Source organism: Bos grunniens, chromosome 2, assembly GCF_055505025.1.
Source record: "Bos grunniens cultivar Pamir isolate PY7600 chromosome 2, Bosgru_T2T1.0, whole genome shotgun sequence".
NCBI lineage: Eukaryota > Metazoa > Chordata > Mammalia > Artiodactyla > Bovidae > Bos > Bos grunniens.
In genome coordinates this window covers 112,185,716-112,206,052 of record NC_141166.1, presented here as the reverse complement: position 1 = coordinate 112,206,052, position 20,337 = coordinate 112,185,716, and the positions used below count along the sequence as shown (strand labels likewise).

Sequence of the window (20,337 nt, the reverse complement as noted above, 5' to 3'; positions counted from 1 at the left end):
TTATTTCTTTAGAGTCTTTTGCTTTTTGTGTGGCAAGCAAGGTCTGAAGTTTTTTTTTTTTTCCCCTCTTACTAAAATTATCTGTGTGAATAGGGAAATACTACTTTTAAACCATAGTTCTTTTTTACCCTTTTCTTTCTGAAGAAAGGTGATCTTAGTATGAGGTATCGTCTGTTGGTGTCTAACAGTTCTTTCTTTCCCATATTTTTGCCTGAAGGCGCTTGACTTTGGCAGATATTGAGAGAATAGCCCCACTGGCTGAAGGAGCCTTACCTTACAACCTGGCAGAACTTCAGAGACAGGTAGGAGGCATCTCATAAACAGAATCATCTTCAAAAATGCTAAAGTAGTATGGACATGACAGCCTGAACTTTCTGAACCTATGGAAATGAAAACATGATTTACAGAAAGACTTTACTTAGCACAAAGATTACGTTTATAAAACTGTTACCCCCACCCTTATAGAGTATTCTTATGGGGCAGGTAGATTTATGTTTGTGTTTTTTGTTTGTTTTTTTCCTTCTTTTAGCTTTTTAAGATAAGGAAAATGAGAGTGTAGACACATATGGGCTTAGCTTCCCTCCCCTAGAGTAGCAGTCTTTTCCGTTCATTTGTCTAGTGATATTTAAAGATTAGTGTGAAGTTCAGTTTGTATTATCAAACTGGTATTTATAGGGTTTTTAAAATACAAGACATTCCTCTACTGAAATCAGTCTTTGAGAATCTTTCACTATAGTGTCTTATAGATTACAACAATAACACTCTTTGTGTGTCCAACTCTTTGTGACCCCATGGTCTGTAGCCTACCAGGCTCCTCTGTTCATGGGATTTTCCAGGCAATAGTACTGGAGTGGATTGCCATTTCCTTCTCCAGGGGATCTTCCCAACCCAGGGATCGAACCTGGGTCTCCCGCATTGTAGACAGATGCTTTACCGTCTGAGCCACCAGGGAAGACTCTAAAATACAAGACATTCCTCTACTGAAATGAATCTTTGACTGAGAATCTTTCACTATAGTGTCTTATAGATTACAACAATAACACAGGAAAACTATGTAAATAATGAACCAGAAAGAAAACCTTGATTATTATTACATTTTTGATAATATTAGTTTTTTGTTTATGTTAAGAGTGATAAAAACAGTAAGTTCTGAGTCCTATAAAGTTATTGCAGCCTTATTTCTGGTTTGAAAAATACTCTGTTAGGAAACTAAACTCCATGATATTACCTTGAAGAGTGGAATTGAGCAGATTTTTTAAAAATCTTGTTTTAAACTGAAACCCTATTTCTGAGGCATTTGGAAGAAGCCTCAGTTGCAGTGGTGGTCATATAGTTTTGGGGCTGGGGATGAAGGTTATAGGAGGGCTAGTCCTTGTCTAACAGACATGAGACCTGTTCCCTCATGATTCTTTAGAAGACTGTGATACACTATGAGGCTAGGAGATGTGGGGAGGGTGAAGGGAGACGGGGGCTGGAGGGGAAGAAGACAGGAGATGAGAGAGGAGGGGAGAGAGAGAGAGAGAAGCTACATTGGCATACCATGGAAAAGGCTGCGTCTATTTTGCTGCTACCACATTGATGAGTAGCTAGATGTGCTAGCAAAACATCAAGGTATCTGAGTGTGGTTCACTGTGGGAAGTTTCAGTAGCAAAACTTTCTTCTGTTTGAGCTCCATGGAATGATGATTCTGCCTCGGAAACAAAATAGAATGTTCAGTTTTACTCTGTGTAATAATCAGGAACTTCATAGGTATTATAAGATCTAATTTAAAGTTGCTAAGAAATTTACAAAATAGGATTTTAGTTAAAAGTTTTTATAATAGTGCTATAGTCAGGTAAGTAAATTGAAAATGGAAACTAATTGCTTTTATATCTACATTTTATGTTAATACTTTGCCTGGGGTATAGTAAAGCTTCCTGTAAATTAAAATATATCAGTAACCCACTGAGATTTAGCCCCTTTAGTAGTAAAAAGCTCTTATTTGCTGCCTTCAAAGTTTATTTTTGTTATAAGTTCTCAGATCCTTTAAAAAAAAATAGGTGGATTTATTCCAATTCATTGATTTATAGTAAAATTTAATAAAATTATTTAAAATTTGGAGATGTGTTAAAATATTTAAAGAGCTCTTATTGAATATAATTTTATATTTTATAGTACACAATAAAGTTCGAAAAATTTCATTTCAAAAGGAGTTTTTTTTTTTACTGTTATATGTCTATGAATAAAGCTTTCCTTGGGGGGTGTCCTTAATAATTGTTAACTGGGGAATATCTCATTTAGCTTATTAAAAACAGTGTAATGAATTAAAAACCCTAACCCATTTCCTCCTTTTTCAACCTTTCTGGTGCTCTTCTTCTTTTACTGGCCTTTCTTGCCCCTAGCTATTTTGCTGGAGGCCATCAATGAAGGTGGCTTTTGTAATCTTTGGCGCCCTAAGTCTGCATTGCTCATAGTTCTGATTCCTTAGGAAGGTGTTGTAATTCTACTACTGTTGGAAATTTTCTTGAAGACAGATTAGATTTGCCTGCCTGCAGTGGCAGCGCTGATGCTCAAAGCTCTTGTCAGTTACTTAGAAAATGGGCAGTGATAGAAACCACCATTCTCTCTTGCTGTGTTTCTGATTGGCATCCAGTGTGGTGGTGGTGTGCCTTCTCTTCCTTTTCCCTCACTGGTGAAGGGCATGGGGACCTGCAGTCTCCAGAGAACAGGTAGACATCCTGGGTGTACTTACATTGGTCCCAAAGGAGGACGCTCAGAGCCTGTGTTGTTGATTTTTCTGTCACATATCAGATAGGGTGGTCTTACTGCTGAGGGGTTGGGCTTCCCAGGTGGCACAGGTGAAGACTCCACCTGCCGATGCAGGAGACGTTAAGAGATGCGGGTTTGGTCCTTGGGTCGGAAAGATCCCCTGGAGGAAGAAATGGTACCCCATTCCAGTATTCTCGCCTGGAAAATTCCATGGACAAAGGAACTAGAAGGCTACAGTCTGTGGGCTTGCAGAGAGTTGGACATGAGTGAACAATTGAACACACACACACATTGCTGAGAGTTTGGAATAAAGAAATAAAAATGAAGATTTAAAATCTGTTTTTTTCTTGTAAATAAATCATTGTAAAAACAACACATGGAAAAAACTCAAGTCATAAATAATTTTAGAATTTCATGGAAACACATATATGAATATTATTTAAGAGGGATTCAAATTAATATCCCTAGTTACAGCCATTGTAAAATCTGATCTTTACTGTCTTTGCTATCTGGTGTAAGTTTCTATGGTCCTCGGTTTCTCCTTTAGTAAAATGAGTACCTGCAGATCTAAGAATCCTTCAAGTTCCTGCATCCTGTAAAAATTATGTGAAGCAATGGATTTTTTTCTTTTTCAAAAATTTTAATGTATCTCTGTTTTTCCTTGTAACATTAAAAGCTTTATGAGGAATATAGGCTAGGACCTCAGTAGAATAATATAAAAATATGCCTAAGTTCTTACAGCAAACAAAGTAATAAACTTCCTGCAGTTTTCAATCTAGAAAAAGCTTTTCTTAGTAAAATTATTTTAAACTTATTACTATGAAGCATTCTAAGGTAGCCATATAGACTGAAATTTTAGTGACTTGTTTTTAAAACTTCTCTAGACCGCGAAATCACAGTAGTGCTAACCATGACTATGTCCATGTTACTTCCAGAAGACACTTTTGATTCTCTTTTCCTATGTTATCAAACTAGAAGTACATAATTATTTAGAATTTTGTATGTAGAGTATTTCCATATAGGAGTTTTCTTGAAACCTAGACAAAAAACAGGAAGAATGGCATGTTGTGTGATCTCAGCCTGTGAAAGTTATGAAAACACATGTGCGTGATGGAGGATCTCCAAGCTCAGAAATAAAAGTTATGAGAGAGACAGAGTTTAAGAACTTGGGCGCTGATTAGGTAACATCTTTCCTGTCTCAGTTTCATCATTTATTAAGTAGAGAGCATAGTATCCATCTCACAGGATTATTGTGAGAATTACATGAGGTCATGTGCTTATACCTACTAAGTATGCAGTACATGTTAACTGCCATTATTGTTGTGGTGGTAGTTGTTAAATATGAGAAGGCTATCTGAGCCAACTCCAAGTTGAACTCAAATACAGATATGACACAACTCCTTCGTTCACCCTCATCTACTTTCCTTAGAAGAATGGCAAGTGAGGAAGAATTATATCTTGTGTCTTCTCCTTTATTGCCTGAAATGTTTCACTTTTTAAAGTTTTGTGCTGGCTGAAATTCTGTATTGTATTTTTTTTAATAATTTTTATTGATGGATATAATATACAAAAAAAATTCCCACCCCACACCATACCCCAAAATCTATTCCACCTGGGGTGTTCTAAACTTGAAAGATAAAAGCTTAGAGAAGATAACATAGGAGATTATATTCATAATCAAAAGATAAACAGATTTTTACAAACAGGGCATAAAATACTTATCATTAAAAAAAAAATTGAACTTCATTAAATTTAAGAACCTTTGTTCATAAAACATATCACCAAAAGGATGAGAAGACAGGCTACACAGAAGAGAAAGAAGATATCCAAATGGGGGAAGGAAGGAGGCAGGGAAGAAAGAAAGGGGGGAAAGAAAATTCTGTATCATTAGTAAACAGAAAAAAATACATAGTAAAACTACAATTAAATGCCATTTTATACTGTCCAGATTGGCCAGAATTACATCTGACCATGGCAAGTGTTGTTTAGGAGGTGGAGGAATAGAGATAACCAATGAGAAAAATGGAAATTTTCATTTGATTAAAATGAGTTAAATAAAAGAAGGTGGGTTGCAGAGAGAAGAGAATGTGACGTTTTTGGACCATGAAGCGCTTTAGAGATTAAAGACCAATATGAGAATATGTAGACAGCTTCTTTATTTTTTCTTTACTGTATATCACATAATTTCTTTTTCAACTATATGGGGTAAATTTTATCTATGATGGACCTGCTTGGGAATATACATACTTTTTAAAAGTTTTGTTTCTATGGGAAGTTATATTTAAGCTGCAGCCCACTCGCACAAGAAACTTTTGGAATACAAGATGGCTTGGGTTCTGTCAGAACATTATTAGAATGATTTCTCCCTCTGTTTCATGTATAGCATTTCTTAGACATAGGAGTTTGTGTATTTTTCATTCTAATAGACCTTCTTTAAAACTTTGGATAGCTGCTGTGTAAATAGAAACATTATAATCCAGTTATTGATTCCTCTTTTTTTTTTAATTTATCACCTATCAACTGTGATAATTTTACCATAAATTCAAGTCTGTTCTCAGAAAAGGAGATTGATTTTCTATACTAGATTTGTCTATTTATTAACTATTTACCTCATTTAAAGTGTTAGAATTAAAGACTTATTACAGTTTTTAACACAATTTAACCTCACTTCTTAGTCAGAAAGAAGTATATATTGTTAAGCATTAGGGAGAAATATATATATGCAAATATGGTCTTCCCTGCTGGCTCAGTGGTGAAAAATCTGCCTACAACGCAAGAGACGTGGGTTGGAGCTGCTGCTGCTGCTGCTGCTGCCCCTAAGTCGCTTCAGTCGTGTCCGACTCTGTGCGACCCCAGAGACGGCAGCCCACCAGGCTCTGCTGTCCCTGGGATTCTCCAGGCAAGAACACTGGAGTGGGTTGCCATCTCCTTCTCCAATGCATGAAAATGAAGAGTGAAAGGGAAGTCGCTCAGTTGTGTCCGACTCTTAGCGACCCCATGGACTGCAGCCCACCAGACTTCTCCATCAATGGGATTTTCCAGGCAAGAGTACTGGAGTGGGGTGCCATTGCCCTCTCCGGTGGGTTGGAGACAGTGGTTCAATCCCTGAGTGGGAAAGATCCCCGAGAGAAGGAAATGGCGACCCATTCTAGTATTCTTGACTGGGAAATCCCATGGAGAGAGGAGTCTGGCAGGTTACAGTCCATGGGATTGCAAGAGTCAGACACAACTTGGTGATTATACCACCACGTGTATATAGATGTGGGTGTGTATATGTATGTATATAATTTTTTTTTCTTCCATCTCATAGGCTGTCACAACTTTGGATTATAGTCTTGTTTTGTGAGCTCAAATTCATGTGTGTTAAATTTGTAGATGTGATTTGCAGACAAAAGAATTTTGTTTTATCTCCCCTAACCTTTTAGGGGGCTTCCCAGGTTGCCCTAGTGGGAAAGAACCCTCCTGTCAATGCAAGAGACATAAGAAATGTGGGTTTGATCCCTGGGTTGGAGAGATCCCCTGGAGGAGGGCATGGCAACACACACCAGTATTCTTGCCTGGAGGATCCCATGGACAGAGGAGCCTGGCAGGCATAATATAGTCCATAGGATCGCAAAGAGAAAGGACTGAAGTGATTTCACACAGCACATTTTGCCATTACAGTCATGCATTTTAGTTGGTATAAAGTCTAGTCTTCCCCTCCCGCCCCAACCCATGCTCAGTATAAAAAACTTTAGCCTTTCCTTTTTTTTTTTTTCTGTTCATCAATAGTGTACCATTTGGAAGAGGCACTTCTTTTTATTGGGTTGGCATACTATGTGAAGTAGCTTGGTTTGGGCAGGGTGCTTGACTTGTTAACTGACATGATCTTGCCTTATCTAATTCTCATTTATAGGATGAGTTATGGTTAACAACAAAGTAAAAGAACTGTCTCTTCTGCAAATGAGATCTTGAACCATTTCCTCATTTCCTATCATCCACATAGCTTAGAGAGCAGGTTAAAAACCGTTTAAGGTTCTCAGCTCTTATTGTGCTTTGAAAAACACTTAATTAATCTTGTTAAATATCACCTTCATGATCATAATCATAACCTTAAGGAAAAGAGTGCCTCTTTCCTTTGGCCCATTTGTTCACGGTGGGTGATCTTCTTAGTGCTGAGATTTTCTTTCAGCCTAAATGCTAAAAAATTCAGTATACAGTCATTAATAGAGATGACAGCTATAGTAGCATTGTACTTATGAATATTCATGAAGTGAAATCCATAGCATTAATTACATTAATTTACATACCTGAATATAAGTGAACCATAAGTGATAGCTAAGTCTAAAAAAAAGAAACAAAAAAACCCTTAGTAGCCGTATATTGTATGCTTTTAAAAAAATAAATGCTATTTAATAAGGGTGGAGATGACATTTCTTTCAAAAGGCATTTGGGTATTTAGAGTTAAAGATGTTTTTAGTTAAGGATTAAATCACAGTATAATCCCTACAGTGTTCATAGGATTTTGTAGGGCTTAAAAACGTTCTTTAAAGGACGAGTATATAAAGAAAATATATGATTGAGCACAGGAGAAACCTTTTATATGAATAAGGGAATTAGTGGTTACTTGATTCTTTGTTTAATTGAGGTATAGTTGACTTACAACATTACGTTAATTTCAGGTATGTAACAGTGGTTCAGTATTTTTATAGATTATACTCCATTTAAAGTTATTACAAAATAATGACTGTATCCTTTTTACTTCTTTGTTTTATACATAGTAGTTTGTCTCTTAATCACATACTCCCCCTTTAGTTTTAGTTTTTTAAAAAATTTTATTGTATAGTTGATTTATAATGTTCTGTTTAATTTCTACTGTACAGCAAAGCGACTCAATTATACACTCACTGTTTTTCATAGTCTTCTGTTATGGTTCAAGATATTGAATATAATTCCCTCCGCTATACAGGAAGACCTTCTTGTTTATCCGTCCTATATGTGATAGTTTGCATCTGCTAATCCCAAACTCCCAATTCTTCCCTCCCCCGCCCACCTGGCAACCACAGTTCTGTTCTCTATATCTGTGTGTCTGTTTCACAGATAGTTCCTTTTTGTCATATTTTAGGTTCCACTTATCAGGATACCAAATTTGGCCCACACCCCTATCTTGCCCCTCCCCAATACTTGATTCTTATTTGGGGTCATAGCTGTTTTAGTCAGTGAGTTTTAAATTCAACATATTCTTTTGAAAGGAGTCATGATTGGAAATAATTCATATTCTATGAGAATGAGATTTATTTTCACCCAGTTTTGTGATTGAGAAACTCTAATTTCAGAAAGTTTCATGTGTGTGTGATTAGAGATTAAAAGCATATGTGCTATAGAGATAGTATAACAGCTATAGTGGTTATGAAAGATTTTAAAATCTAAGCCAAAACGCCATAACTTTAATTTCTTTAAAATAGTTAATGTTCTTCAAAAAAAATAAATAAATAAAATATTTGATGTTGAACATCATTTTTGCCTCAAAGATACACAGATTATATTTGTTTTCAAATGAATTGTCCTTGAAACAGCATATCAGAATTAACTAGTTAGCCTCATTGTATTCAATCAATATTTGAAAAACTGACTGAAGTATTTTCAGTTAATATAATACTTTACAGTGACACCAAGAAGGATTTTGCATTAATAAGTGCAAAATAAAATTTAAATTATTTTGGTTCAGTTCAGTTCAGTTGCTCAGTCATGTCTGACTCTTTGCGACTCCATGAACCACAGCACGCCAGCCTCCCTGTCTATTACCAACTCCTGGAGTCTACCCAAACTCATGTCCATTGAGTCAGTGATGCCATCCAACCATCTCATCCTCTGTCATCCCCTTCTCCTCCTGCCCTCAATCTTTCCCAGCATCAGGGTCTTTTCAAATGAGTCAGCTCTTTGCATCAGGGGGCCAAAGTATTGGAGTTTCAGCTTCAACATCAGTCCTTCCAATGAACACCCAGGACTGATCTCCTTTAGGATGGACTGGTTGGATCTCCTTGCAGTCTAAGGGATTCTCAAGAGTCTTCTCCAGCACCACAGTTCAAAAGCATCGATTCTTCTACGCTCAGCTTTCTTCACAGTCCAACTCTCACATCCATACATGACCACTGGAAAAACCATAGCCTTGACTAGATGGGCCTTTGTTGGCACAGTAATGTCTCTGCTTTTCAATATGCTGTCTAGGTTGGTCATAACTTTCCTACCAAGAAGTAAGTGTCTTTTAAAAAATTTCATGGCTGCAATCACCATCTGCAGTGATTTTGGAGCCGAAAAAAATAAAGTCAGCCACTGATTCCACTGCTTAACCATCTATTTGCCATGAAATGATGGGACCAGATGCCATGATTTTAGTTTTCTGAATGTTGAGCTCTAAGCCAACTTTTTCACTCTCATTCTTGTATTATTTCTATTTTGTATGTTTAGAATATATATTGTATGTAATTTAATAATGTATTATTTAGATTTTTATGCATATAATCAGTACAGTGAAACATACATATAACTTATAAATGAAATCATATAGTACCTGGCAGGAGTGTTCAGTCAGAAACAGTTGTTGAAGACTGTTGACTTAAAGGGTGATGGAGAAGACAGTGGGGTGACACAGGCCATCACTCTGCTTACTCCCCATTTCACAGTAAGACCTTTGGCAAGTCACCTGTCCTGTCCACAGTGTGGCCATCTTACCTGTGTATGTATAGTGGACTGACTGACAAATTAGTACAGTGTGGTGTCAACTGTGGGTAGAAATAGCTGAGAGCAAGCACCCTTCTGATGGTCTCACAGGGGAATTTATTTCCAGAAGATTGAAAAACACTGGAAACTACCACAACATTGTAAAGCAATTTTATTCCCATGAAAAAAAAAGAAAGAAAAACATTGGACCCCTTGAGAGCTATATTTGGTCACCAATCCTGAGTGCTTGGTAAAGTGCTTTCATCTTTTGGAGGACAGCAAATTTCTAAATAAAATTAATAGCATTATTATAGTAATAGATGGAACAAAAAGTAATTATCTTTTTGGATGGCATATTTTTTTTAACTGTTCTCTGAATGAATAAAAATTAGACTATACACAAGGTTTTGTTAAAATGTTCTCTTTCCCTTTTAAAATTTCTAATAAAATATCAGTATTAAATGATTAATTGCTCACTCTTATTACAGCATATAAATCAAGCATAATGGATGGCTATGTAGTTGCTTGGGCTAACTTACTAGGAAAAGATGTATCCCCCACAAAATCATAATTATGTCCTGTGTGCAATTTTTCATCTTTTTATTTTATTTAAGATTTATTTATTGATTATTTTTGGCTGTGCTGGGGCTTTCTCCAGTTGTAGAGAGCAGGGAACTACTCTTTGTTGGGCTTTCCCTAGTTGCAGAGCACAGAATCTAGGCGTGTGTGAGGGCTCAGTAGTTGTGGCTCAAGAACTTAGCTGCCCTGTGGCCTGTGGGATCCTCCCCATCAGGTATCGAACCATGTTCCCTGCATTAGCAGGCAGATTCTTAACCCCTAGAGCACCAGAGAAGCCCTCACCTTTTAAATAATGGTTTCTTCCATATATCAAATTCCGTTTTAGGTGTAATGGATATATACTTTCAGCTAATTGTATGGGTTTCCCTGGTGGCTCAGATAAAGAATCCACCTGCAATGCGGGAGACCTGGGTTCAATTCCTGGGTTGGGAAGAGCCCCTGGAGGAGGGCATGGCAACCCACTCCAGTGTTCTTGTCTGGAGAATCCCAATGGACAGAGGAGCCTGGTGAGCTACAGTCCATGGGGTCACAAAGAGTCAGACACGACTGAGCGACTAAGCACACAACTTTGGTATATTGGGACAGTTGACATTTATACAATAGTGATTTTATTTGAAGTGATGATATTTGACTAATTGCCAGATTTTCAAGGGTTTCATATTGACTTTTCATCAAACATTACTGATTTTCCTTCTTACTATGGAATTTATTGATCCACAACACTGTGGCAAGCATAATGAGGTTTTAAAGATCTCTGCCTGCAGAGATCACATTCAGGTAGTAAATATTAGTATTTAGATATCAGATGCTTTTGTTAAAAGAAATGCTTCCTGTGGTGCAAAATTTACAAAACAAGAACACAAAACCTTTCTATAGGTTACTTCCCAAATTGTTAATAAATATCTGGTTTTGTCATTTTTAGCTTGCTTCATTGAACTTTGAAGAGATTGTACAAATGAAAGCAAATCAAAGTAGATTAGCTTACTTTTTTCTTTCCTTTAGATTTTAGGCATGGAGTCCCTTTCCATTAAATTATTCTAGTGAGAGTATCTAAACTTTTTTATTATGCTAGTGTTTTAAAAGCTCGTTCAAGTTGATATTTTTCAAGTTTTCTTATAAAACAGTATTTCATTCAGACTGTTATCATTTGTAGCTGCTATTTTTCATAATCAAAATATTAAGACTGACAATTACTGTAGACAGATTATTTCAGGTCGTTAGTGCTGTGGGATACGAATGAAATATCATTCTGAATCATAATAGAATTTCCCCATTTGCTTTATTTTCAACACAGATTTTGTATTAGAACTACAAATATGGCTAGGACAGTGGCTCTGAACCTAACTGTACAGCAGGATGATTTGAAACCTTTTAAAAATTTACAAGCCCCAGGCCTCAAGGATATCTTCAAGTCTTTCAGGTGTTCTCTTTGCATAGGCAGAATTGAGGAATACATAGGTGTAGGAGAGCAGATGGTCAGTAGCATAGGTGAGAAGTACTATAATTATCTAGTGATAACCTCACTGGTTAAGCTTCAGAGCCAGAAGTAAGGGGGCAAAGGCTCTGAACTCTTGAAATATAGTGGCTATTAAAGTTTTTCACATTAGCCCAAAAAGACGTCTTTGACCTTGCTTATGTCTAATCCTGATAGTTCTAGTTATGTGATTTCTCCAGCCTTGATAGATGGGAGGGAAGCATCAAAATCAAACTAGGACGCTGTTGGTAAAAGAAGTTATAGCTGTCAAGCATGGGAAGATAGCACAAACAGCTGCCTTAGATCCTGGTTGCATGAATGGTCGTATGATAGTCGTATGAATATGTTGACCTTCTGTCTAATGTTGACCTTCATCTAATCTACCAGAGATGGTAGATTATGATTGGTATTCTCTGATTGAGGAAACAAGATAGTTTTTGTACATTTTAGAAAGATTTTTCAATTTTAAGTTGATTAAAGCAAAGAAGGTGTAAAGATTTTATACCTAAAATATTTATTTACCTGAAAGATTCACTTCTATAGAATGATAGTGTGTTCCCCAATAGTAGCAGATAAATGAAGCATTAATAGGCTTGTGAAAACGAGGGGGGAAAGCTACTGTATCTATTTGGCCAGATACGGTTTTTAAATGTCGATAGTAAAAGTATCTATTTCAGAATCTTAAATTAACATAGCCAAATTATAGCTTTTTTCATTTGCTGTATGCTTTTCCATTTTTTTTTTTTTTAATATTTTCTTCTCCCCCACAGCAATCTCATGGTTTAGGCAGGCCTATCTGGCTCCAGATTGCCGAGTCTGCTTACAGATTCACTCTGGGCTCAGTTGCTGGAGGTGAGTGACATGTCTGTGTGCCGTTTCAAGCTTGTGTTCATGTAATATTATCTCACTAGACTGGGACAGATCAGCAAAGGTGCAGTTCATTGTTCGCAAGGGTCACGAGTTCAGGGCTTTCTGAAGTGTTCTTTATTTTTACCTATGATCAGAGGACTTGTCATAGCACAGCCACGGCCCCTCTGGCTCCAGTCTGTCTTCAGGACGAAAGCCTCTGGGGTCACGTGGACGTCTTGGCTGTGTGTGCATTCCGCTGGTTATCATGGGTAAAGCCAGTATGAAGACGTGGAGACTAAGACTGTTTTTTGGTGTTAGGAGTCAGGGAAGGTGGGAAATCAAGATTTGGGGTACAAATCCCAGACGCTTAAGAAATAAAAGAACCTCTTAAAGTGATTGACTTTTGCTTTTCTGCTTGTGTTTGGCGTCTTGCCTTTTTTTCCCCCTTTCATCTTTTGCTGGTTGAAGAATATCTAGACTTGTTAGTGATTTGCTAAAATGAACCTCCCTTCTCTGCTCTTGGGCAAAATTTAACAGGCCTTTTTTTTTTTTTCTGGCTTAATTCTCTCCATAGAATATGTGTAAAACCTGAAGTTACTTTGTTGAGAAGAACCTAGTAGATGTGATTAAAATACTTACGATTTTTCAAAACAAGCCTGAACTAATGAAACTATTATTTTTTCTTTTCAGTCTCAGTTTTAGAAGTTGCAAAGCATGTTTTGGTTTTCAACAGTTGAGAAATTTAATACTCTAATTCATGTTATGAATTTTTTAGTGCCTGAGATAGTCTGAAGCATGGCCTTTAAAAAAAAAACCAAAAACTGGGTTCTTAATAGCTGTAACTAAGGTCAATTTACCAAAGTGCTGTAGTAAACTAAATTGTAAATTTATAGCCACTTCTGTGTACATATGTAGTTATTTTAAGGGGTAACTGGTATAATATATGGACACGTATTGGAACATATAAAGAAATATGTTATATATAATAGTTTAATGTTAAAGAAAATTGAGTGTTGACTAATGTTGGTGACAGCTTGAAAATTCGCTACCGTTGTTCTCTGTAGCAGCTGTATTTGTGGGTCCCAGTAGTTGCTAGCCTCTGATCCTTCAGCTGTGTATGAAAGAAAGAAAAACTATAGAAAGTCTCTTTTGTGAGAATAGATACTGTGTTCTATTTCCTAGTCCTCTGAGATGAGATTTGTTGTCTTTACAGATTCTCCATTTAATTGTGCTCTCTTTTAAGCCTAAAAATTGTTTGTTTTATTTGTAGCTGTGGGGGCCACCGCAGTATATCCTATAGATCTGGTGAAGACCCGCATGCAAAACCAGCGTGGCACCGGCTCTGTTGTGGGAGAGCTGATGTACAAAAACAGCTTTGACTGTTTTAAGAAAGTCTTGCGTTATGAGGGCTTCTTTGGACTCTACCGGGGTGAGTAAGTGAATCTCAGCTGCTGAAGTGAGTGAGTTTGTCTCACCACAGCAGACTTGGCCTCACTCATTATGAAAATCAGTGCATAGCCTGTTCAGTCAGACTGGGGCTGTTTTTCTTTTTATTGTCTCCTTGTTCATTTCCCCTTTTTACATTCTTGCTGGTAACTAGCTGTATTAGTCTGCAAACAAGGTCTTTATTTCTTATTTCTGCCATCCAAAGCCTGCATTTGTCCCAACATGGGTTTGTAGTCACTGTGCTCTTACCAGCTGAAGCACATACAAGGATGACAGGTAAGAAATAGAGAGCTGCTTTTCTCGGTGAATTATAAAGGAGAAATAACACCTCTTCTCTGTGAAAGAGAAGCCAAGCTGCCCCTTGAAGGTGAGTTTACTCTCTATACACTTGTTTCAGCTGAAGTAGCGAATTTTGTTGTCTCTTCCAAGGAGACCATTCATAAGTCTTTGCCAGTGAGTCATCTGAAGTTTAAAAAAAAAACAGGAAAGGAAGGCTTTTTGCTCCAAGTCTCATTCTTGCTCCGTTCCTCCTCTTAGCTTAGAGGTGCTGAGTGGAAGCAGACTGTCTTTTGCAGGGAATGTGATCACCAGCTGTAAGCTGAGCACAGTGCTGTCGGCGTCAGAGGCAGCAGCCCATGCAGGATTCTCCCCACCACCGTCGGCTTTGTAGGAACTTGTTCTCTTGGGAGAGGGAGACTTTCATGTACGTGTTTTCACATTAGAATTTAGAGTTTCCTTTGGGAGGGAGATTAATTTTTTAATCCCTTTGGGCGCCACTTGGAATTCTTTGAAAAACTCTCTACATGCTCAGGTCCAGGGCATTTATGTAATTTACTGTACTTATTTGTTTGCACACACAGTCTCGTTAACCCTGAGCTCATTCTGAGCCTGAACAAAGACTGGGCCTGAACAAAGCTTTATGCTCGTGGACAGGATATGTGCAGATACTCAAGTGAAAACGTAGTTCTGATATACTTGAAGGAGCGGGTCACAGGGATGTTTGTTTTTGGCATTTTATTTAGAATAAGAGAAGAGAGTGGTTCTGGAATCAAATTAGGCTCAAATACCCTGCCCTTGAGAAGGAATGTGATGAATTTTCTTAAGATATTCAGAACTCTAGCCTGTCTTAAATTCTAGCCGTACAATGTGCGCAGAGGTGTACATTATCTAGAATGCAGATCTGTGCATGTCAGTCTTGTTTGAGACTTTATTAATCACTGCATATCTGAATTCTGTTTATGTGAAACCTGAGGGTTAAGTGGTGCTAAGTGGTTTTTTCCTTTGACATCTCCAGTTGAATAAGACTCTTTCTCCCTGTTGGGTATACTTTAAAAGAGAAGGAACCTAGACATACACACTGCACAGCTTACCTTCTCAATAGATGGATGCTTACACAAGATTTTATTTGAGAGCGATGTCATATTATTTGGGTCCAGTATAGCAAGTTGAGGGTAGGGGGTGAAGAAATTATTCGCTTCATTTAAGATGTGAGCTGATAAAATCAGTCCTTTAAATGAGAAACTCTTATATTGGGGGGAAGATTGTAGGAGTCCTGTGTATGAACACTGTGTTGAGATTGTCATATATTGTTTAGAGCTGGTCCATTATTTTGTCAGATGATTGACAAAACTGTTGACAGATTAGCCTAAATTTCTTTATAGGCAGCAATGATAAAATGACAAAAACTATCAGTACTGTATTAAAATTCCATGAGCCTTACTGAGGCAAGTTGTAAAACAAATACTCATGCTGACATGGTTGTATGGGGATCAGATTAAAAGTAATAAGGCCTGATAATCATAAGAGAAAGTTAAGACTGCCATCTGCTGATTTATTCTTTTAAATCAGCTGCTACCCATTAAAGGTGTGTGCCGATTTGTGTTTGTCATTGATAATTCAGTTTGACTGACAGTAGCCTGTATATACGATTACTTGCTGGCTCTCAACTCGTAGAAAATCACTCAGCAATATCCTCAAAGTAGGCTTAAGATCAACAGTGAGCATGCAAACACATACATAATTTTCCCTTGCCTGGATAATTTAAAGGCTATAATATGTTTATTGTTAGCATCTTTAAAAACTGTATGCAAAAATGTATTTTAACGATTTGGATAATCTGTGTGCTTTAGAAAGTTGAGCCTTGTGAATAGCTACAGATGTTGAATTGTTTATATATTTTTTTCTTTTGCAGCCAGCCTGGAAATTTTAACTTTCTAAGAATAATGGTTTCCTTTATTTTAGGAGAATTCTTTTGAAATGGCTTATGTTTGACATATATTAGTACATAGGCTAACAGTGGGCTGTGTTTTGCTTGTAGAGCATACCCATTAATTGATACTTTAAGCTGCATTTTTCTTTATAGTTTTGGCTTTCTTTTAAATGAGCACTAAATTCTGCATTTCTCTAAAGAGAAAATTATGGAAGTTGATTTTCTGTAACAGCCAAGCCACTGCGTGCTATTACACAGGTAGCATCATTTGTGGCAGAACCTGGTCTGCTTAACAGGATGCTTTCCAGAGCTTTTCCAGGCATACATCATTGGCTTCTCTAAAATGTCTATGTACGTTAGTATGTTGTTGGTTGTAAAGAGAGGGAATGTGGTTCTATTGTTGTTGGTAGTGTTCTGAAAGTAGAGAAGATCCATGGGCTCCATTGCTTCCTCATACTTTTTGAGAGGTGTTAGATCACTAGGCTTTAAAGGAAGCATGTTTAAGAAAAGGATTTATAGCAATAGACAGTATGACATTGTATTTGACATAAATAATTATTATATACATATGCATAGTTTTTAGGCTAATCCATTTTTTCCCATTTTCATGAAAATCCTAAGATGTTTGATGGGGAAATAATGGGGAAAATGCCTTATTGGGCTTGTATGTTCATGTCTAGTACACCTATGTTGCTAACGATTCTCTCTGTTTACCTAGGTCTGATACCGCAACTTATAGGGGTTGCTCCAGAGAAGGCCATTAAACTGACTGTAAGTGACTGACTCATTGAATTTATGTCATTAGTTTAGATTATCACTAAGCCAAAAATTAAAACTGCTGCTGGGACTTCCCTGGTGGTCCAGTGGTTAAGCCCCACACTTTCATTGCAGGGCCCACAGGCTCATTCCCTGGTTGGGGAACTAAGATCCCTCATGCTGTGCGGCATGGCAAAAAATTTAAAAAACCAAACAAACCAAAACCGATGCTGCTAAGACTAGCACACTGTCGAGGCATTTGTAAAATTTTGAATTTATATGTAGACATCTGCTAATTTTAAATTTTATATGAGACAAGTATTTTGCTGACTTGGAAAACTAATAATGTACCACTAAAGGCAGTGATTGGGAGTTCTGGTTAATTAATGTTGTCTTTCTAATTAGGTTAATGATTTTGTCCGGGACAAATTTACCAGGAGAGATGGCTCCATTCCACTTTTAGCAGAAATCCTCGCTGGAGGTTGTGTAAGTATTAATAGTGTGATTTCTCACAACAAGTATGTTCCTTTAGCCTTTTTGCACACCAGATATAATACCTGAGTGACATCTCCTCGAGCTCAAGGAATTCTAAGCAGTTTTCTTGGATTGTATGATTGTTTTAAATATTTTATTGCCTAATCTAACTGGTTTTGAGGCAGAAAAGGGTATTTTTGTTAGCTCAGTCTGTTAGAAGCTCCTGAAACATTACTTTTCACACTTTTTGAAGTTCTAATTCTGTTTCTTTTTAAATACCACAGAAAACAGTGGATAGAGTTACCATTTATTTTTATTTTTATTGACTGGAGTAAGTGTGAGATGACTGATTAATTGGACCCTTTTATTTTAGGTGTAGGATTGAGTAAATCATTGTAGTATCAGTACAACGTCCCTTCTTTTAGGGACCAGAGCAAGCAACCATAAATATGTTGAAGCTGTTGACAGTTCTGAACACAGAGACTTTATCTTTAAAATGTGAGCATGACATTGGATTTTGTCCAATTCTCAAATCTAAGTTTGCAGCTCAGCTAATTTGTGGTGTCCCTTTCACATTTAGTAGTACCTAATTTGTTTAATCCATTTTGTCCCTGAAACCTTTAACGACTTCCATTTGACTTGGCTGACAGTCTTGGCTCAATCCTCTTCAGTTGTTTGTGGAACTGAGGTGATGAGGTCAGTGACCTTTGCGGCTTTTAATTCAGAGAAGATGCCCTGAGGGTCAGAGAGAGAGGTCGCTCTGGATTCTCCTTCATGCTGTTTGTCGGCCTGGCGCATACTTAGGTCCTTACCTTTCTGCAACCACGGCTCTTACAGAGGAGGTAGCTTGGTGCACTCCCTGTGTGCTTATGGTGTGTTTGCTTCTACCCCGTCACGTATGCCCAAGTGCATTCTCAGAAAGAAGACTCATGTCTCTGGGTATCTCTCTTTTTTTCATGAAGGACAAATAATAGGCATAGACTAAGACCTTTGCTAGCTCTTACTATAGTTTCTCTTCGTCTTTACTCCAATTAGATGCTACAGTTGTTTCTCTTCAAATTAAAGACCCATTGCAAATCATATTATTTTTCTCAGTGGTTTTAGTTTTAATTTGGTTAAGAAATTTCCTAACTCAGTTTTGCCACAACACATGTTATACATTTGTCAGAAATCTCTCAAGTCATGTTCTCTTGTTCCATATAGATAATTATTTGTTTCCATTTGTAATATCCAGAGGTTTTTGCCCATGAAACTGACTTGTTCCCCCATGTCTGACCTGTGACCTAAGTAGTTACATTACGATCAGGTATTTGGTTCCTTCGTTCTTCCCAGGTAAAGACCCTGTTTCTAGGTTTGAACTTTGGGAATTTCTGTTGAAGTCTGGGGGTACCTCAAGGGTTGTATTGACACTCTACATTTCTTCCTTAATCATGACTCATTTCTGGAGGCTTTGATGGATTGTCTAGCTGGAAATTGACCGCATGAAAAATAGTTAGGTTGGGCTCTAGGCAGAATGATTTCATTGTCCGCAATTCTTCACCACAAACACTTCTGCTTCCCTCTTCCCTCTAAATCTCTTCATTCAAGGATAAAAGGAAATGTACAATTATCAAGTTTCCACTGATAAGTTCGATCACACTACAGTGTAAGTGATTGGTGAAGCACAATATGCTACTTCTCCCAAAAGTCTACTTATTTCACTGGAGAATAAAGCCCTAAACAAAGAAGACGTCTCTGTTGATAGACTATCAGGCATTGTGGAATATAGGAGTAGTCTTTCTGCTGAATGAAATCTGGTAAGCAATCACCAGGTAAACACTAGGAAGAGTGGCTACCTGAGGGGTAGGTAGGTAGTAGGGTGCGTGTGTGTGTGTGTGTGTTGCTCAGTCATGTCTGATTCTTTGCAACTCCATGGACTGTAGCCTGCCAAGCTCCCTGTCCCTGTGTGTGTGTTGCTTAGTCATGTCCAACTCTTGGCAACTTTGTGGACTGTGGCCCACCAACCTCCTCTGTCCATGGAATTCTCCAGGCAAGGATACTGAAGTGAGTAGCCAGTCCCTTCTCCAGGCGATCTTCCCAGCCCAGGGATTGAACCTGGGTCTCCTCCGTTGCAGGCAGGTTCGTTACAGTCTGAGCCACCAGGGAACCCTGATCATAAAAACGTTAGGATCCTGGGTATGGGTAGTGGTAGAATGTGGAGTGCCCTATGGGTGTTTGGCTAAATGCTGTCAGTGCCACCAGGCAACAGGAGTGTGGTCACTCAGTTTTAAAGATGTATTTAATGTGTTAGCCTAACGCATGTATTGACTAACGCATGTATAGGTTTTTTTCTTAGCAGAAGGGTCAGCTAGGACCAGGGCGTCAGGTTCCCTACATGTGCAAGGGAAAGTCTACTGCTCTGAAAATGACTGTGCTGTCCTTTAGGCAAAATGATGTGCACTGCCTGGATCATGCAGTAACCAAGAAATGAAACTATCTGGTCCTTAAGCATTATGTGTTTTCTTGTTTTTTGTTTTGTGATCTGTTTTTTAAAGTATATGATATTAGATACATGCAAAAGAGAACACATTATATAGATTAAAAGTTATAATAAAATGAGCATCCATAAACCTACTACTCCAACCAAATATTGCTATTATCATTGATGCTGGTTTTTGTTTTTACTCTAGTACTGATCAGCTAGAACGCTAATGAGCAGTAGGGACTTTTCTTATTGGGTTGAACATTTTATAGGCATGGTCTCATTATCCTTTCTAATTGGAGTTGAAGAAAATAAAACCTGAGAGAAGATATAGCACTTAGTGAATGACAAAATTGACAGTCAAACCACTTTTGTCTCCAAATCTCTGTTAGTACATATTTGGTATGCTTTCATTCTCTCTTTCTTTCATTTATTCATTCTCATTCAACAAGCTGTCAAGGCTGAGAAAGATTTAGAGTTTCCTCCTGTGCAAGGAACCAGACTTAAGATATGTTTATATCTCATAGAAAAAGGGTAGTTCTGACCATTCTCACCAGATAATCTTAAGTCTAATCATATTCCACTTTGGTAATTTGAAAGTAGAATTATCATGATTTACTTCATTTTTACATGTCACCAAAG

General features: G+C 37.5%; 1 protein-coding gene across 3 annotated transcripts in view; it reads left to right on the top strand.

Moving 5' to 3' along the window:
- Positions 1–20,337, top strand: part of SLC25A12 (solute carrier family 25 member 12) — a 98,504-nt gene that overhangs the window by 60,026 nt on the left and 18,141 nt on the right. For all 3 annotated transcript variants that reach the window (XM_086358073.1, XM_086358081.1, XM_086358065.1), the window contains 5 exons: positions 218–302; positions 12,271–12,352; positions 13,620–13,778; positions 16,723–16,775; positions 17,166–17,246. In XM_086358073.1, the coding sequence (XP_086214199.1) occupies positions 218–302; positions 12,271–12,352; positions 13,620–13,778; positions 16,723–16,775; positions 17,166–17,246 (460 nt within the window). The remainder of the gene's footprint in view (positions 1–217; positions 303–12,270; positions 12,353–13,619; positions 13,779–16,722; positions 16,776–17,165; positions 17,247–20,337) is intronic.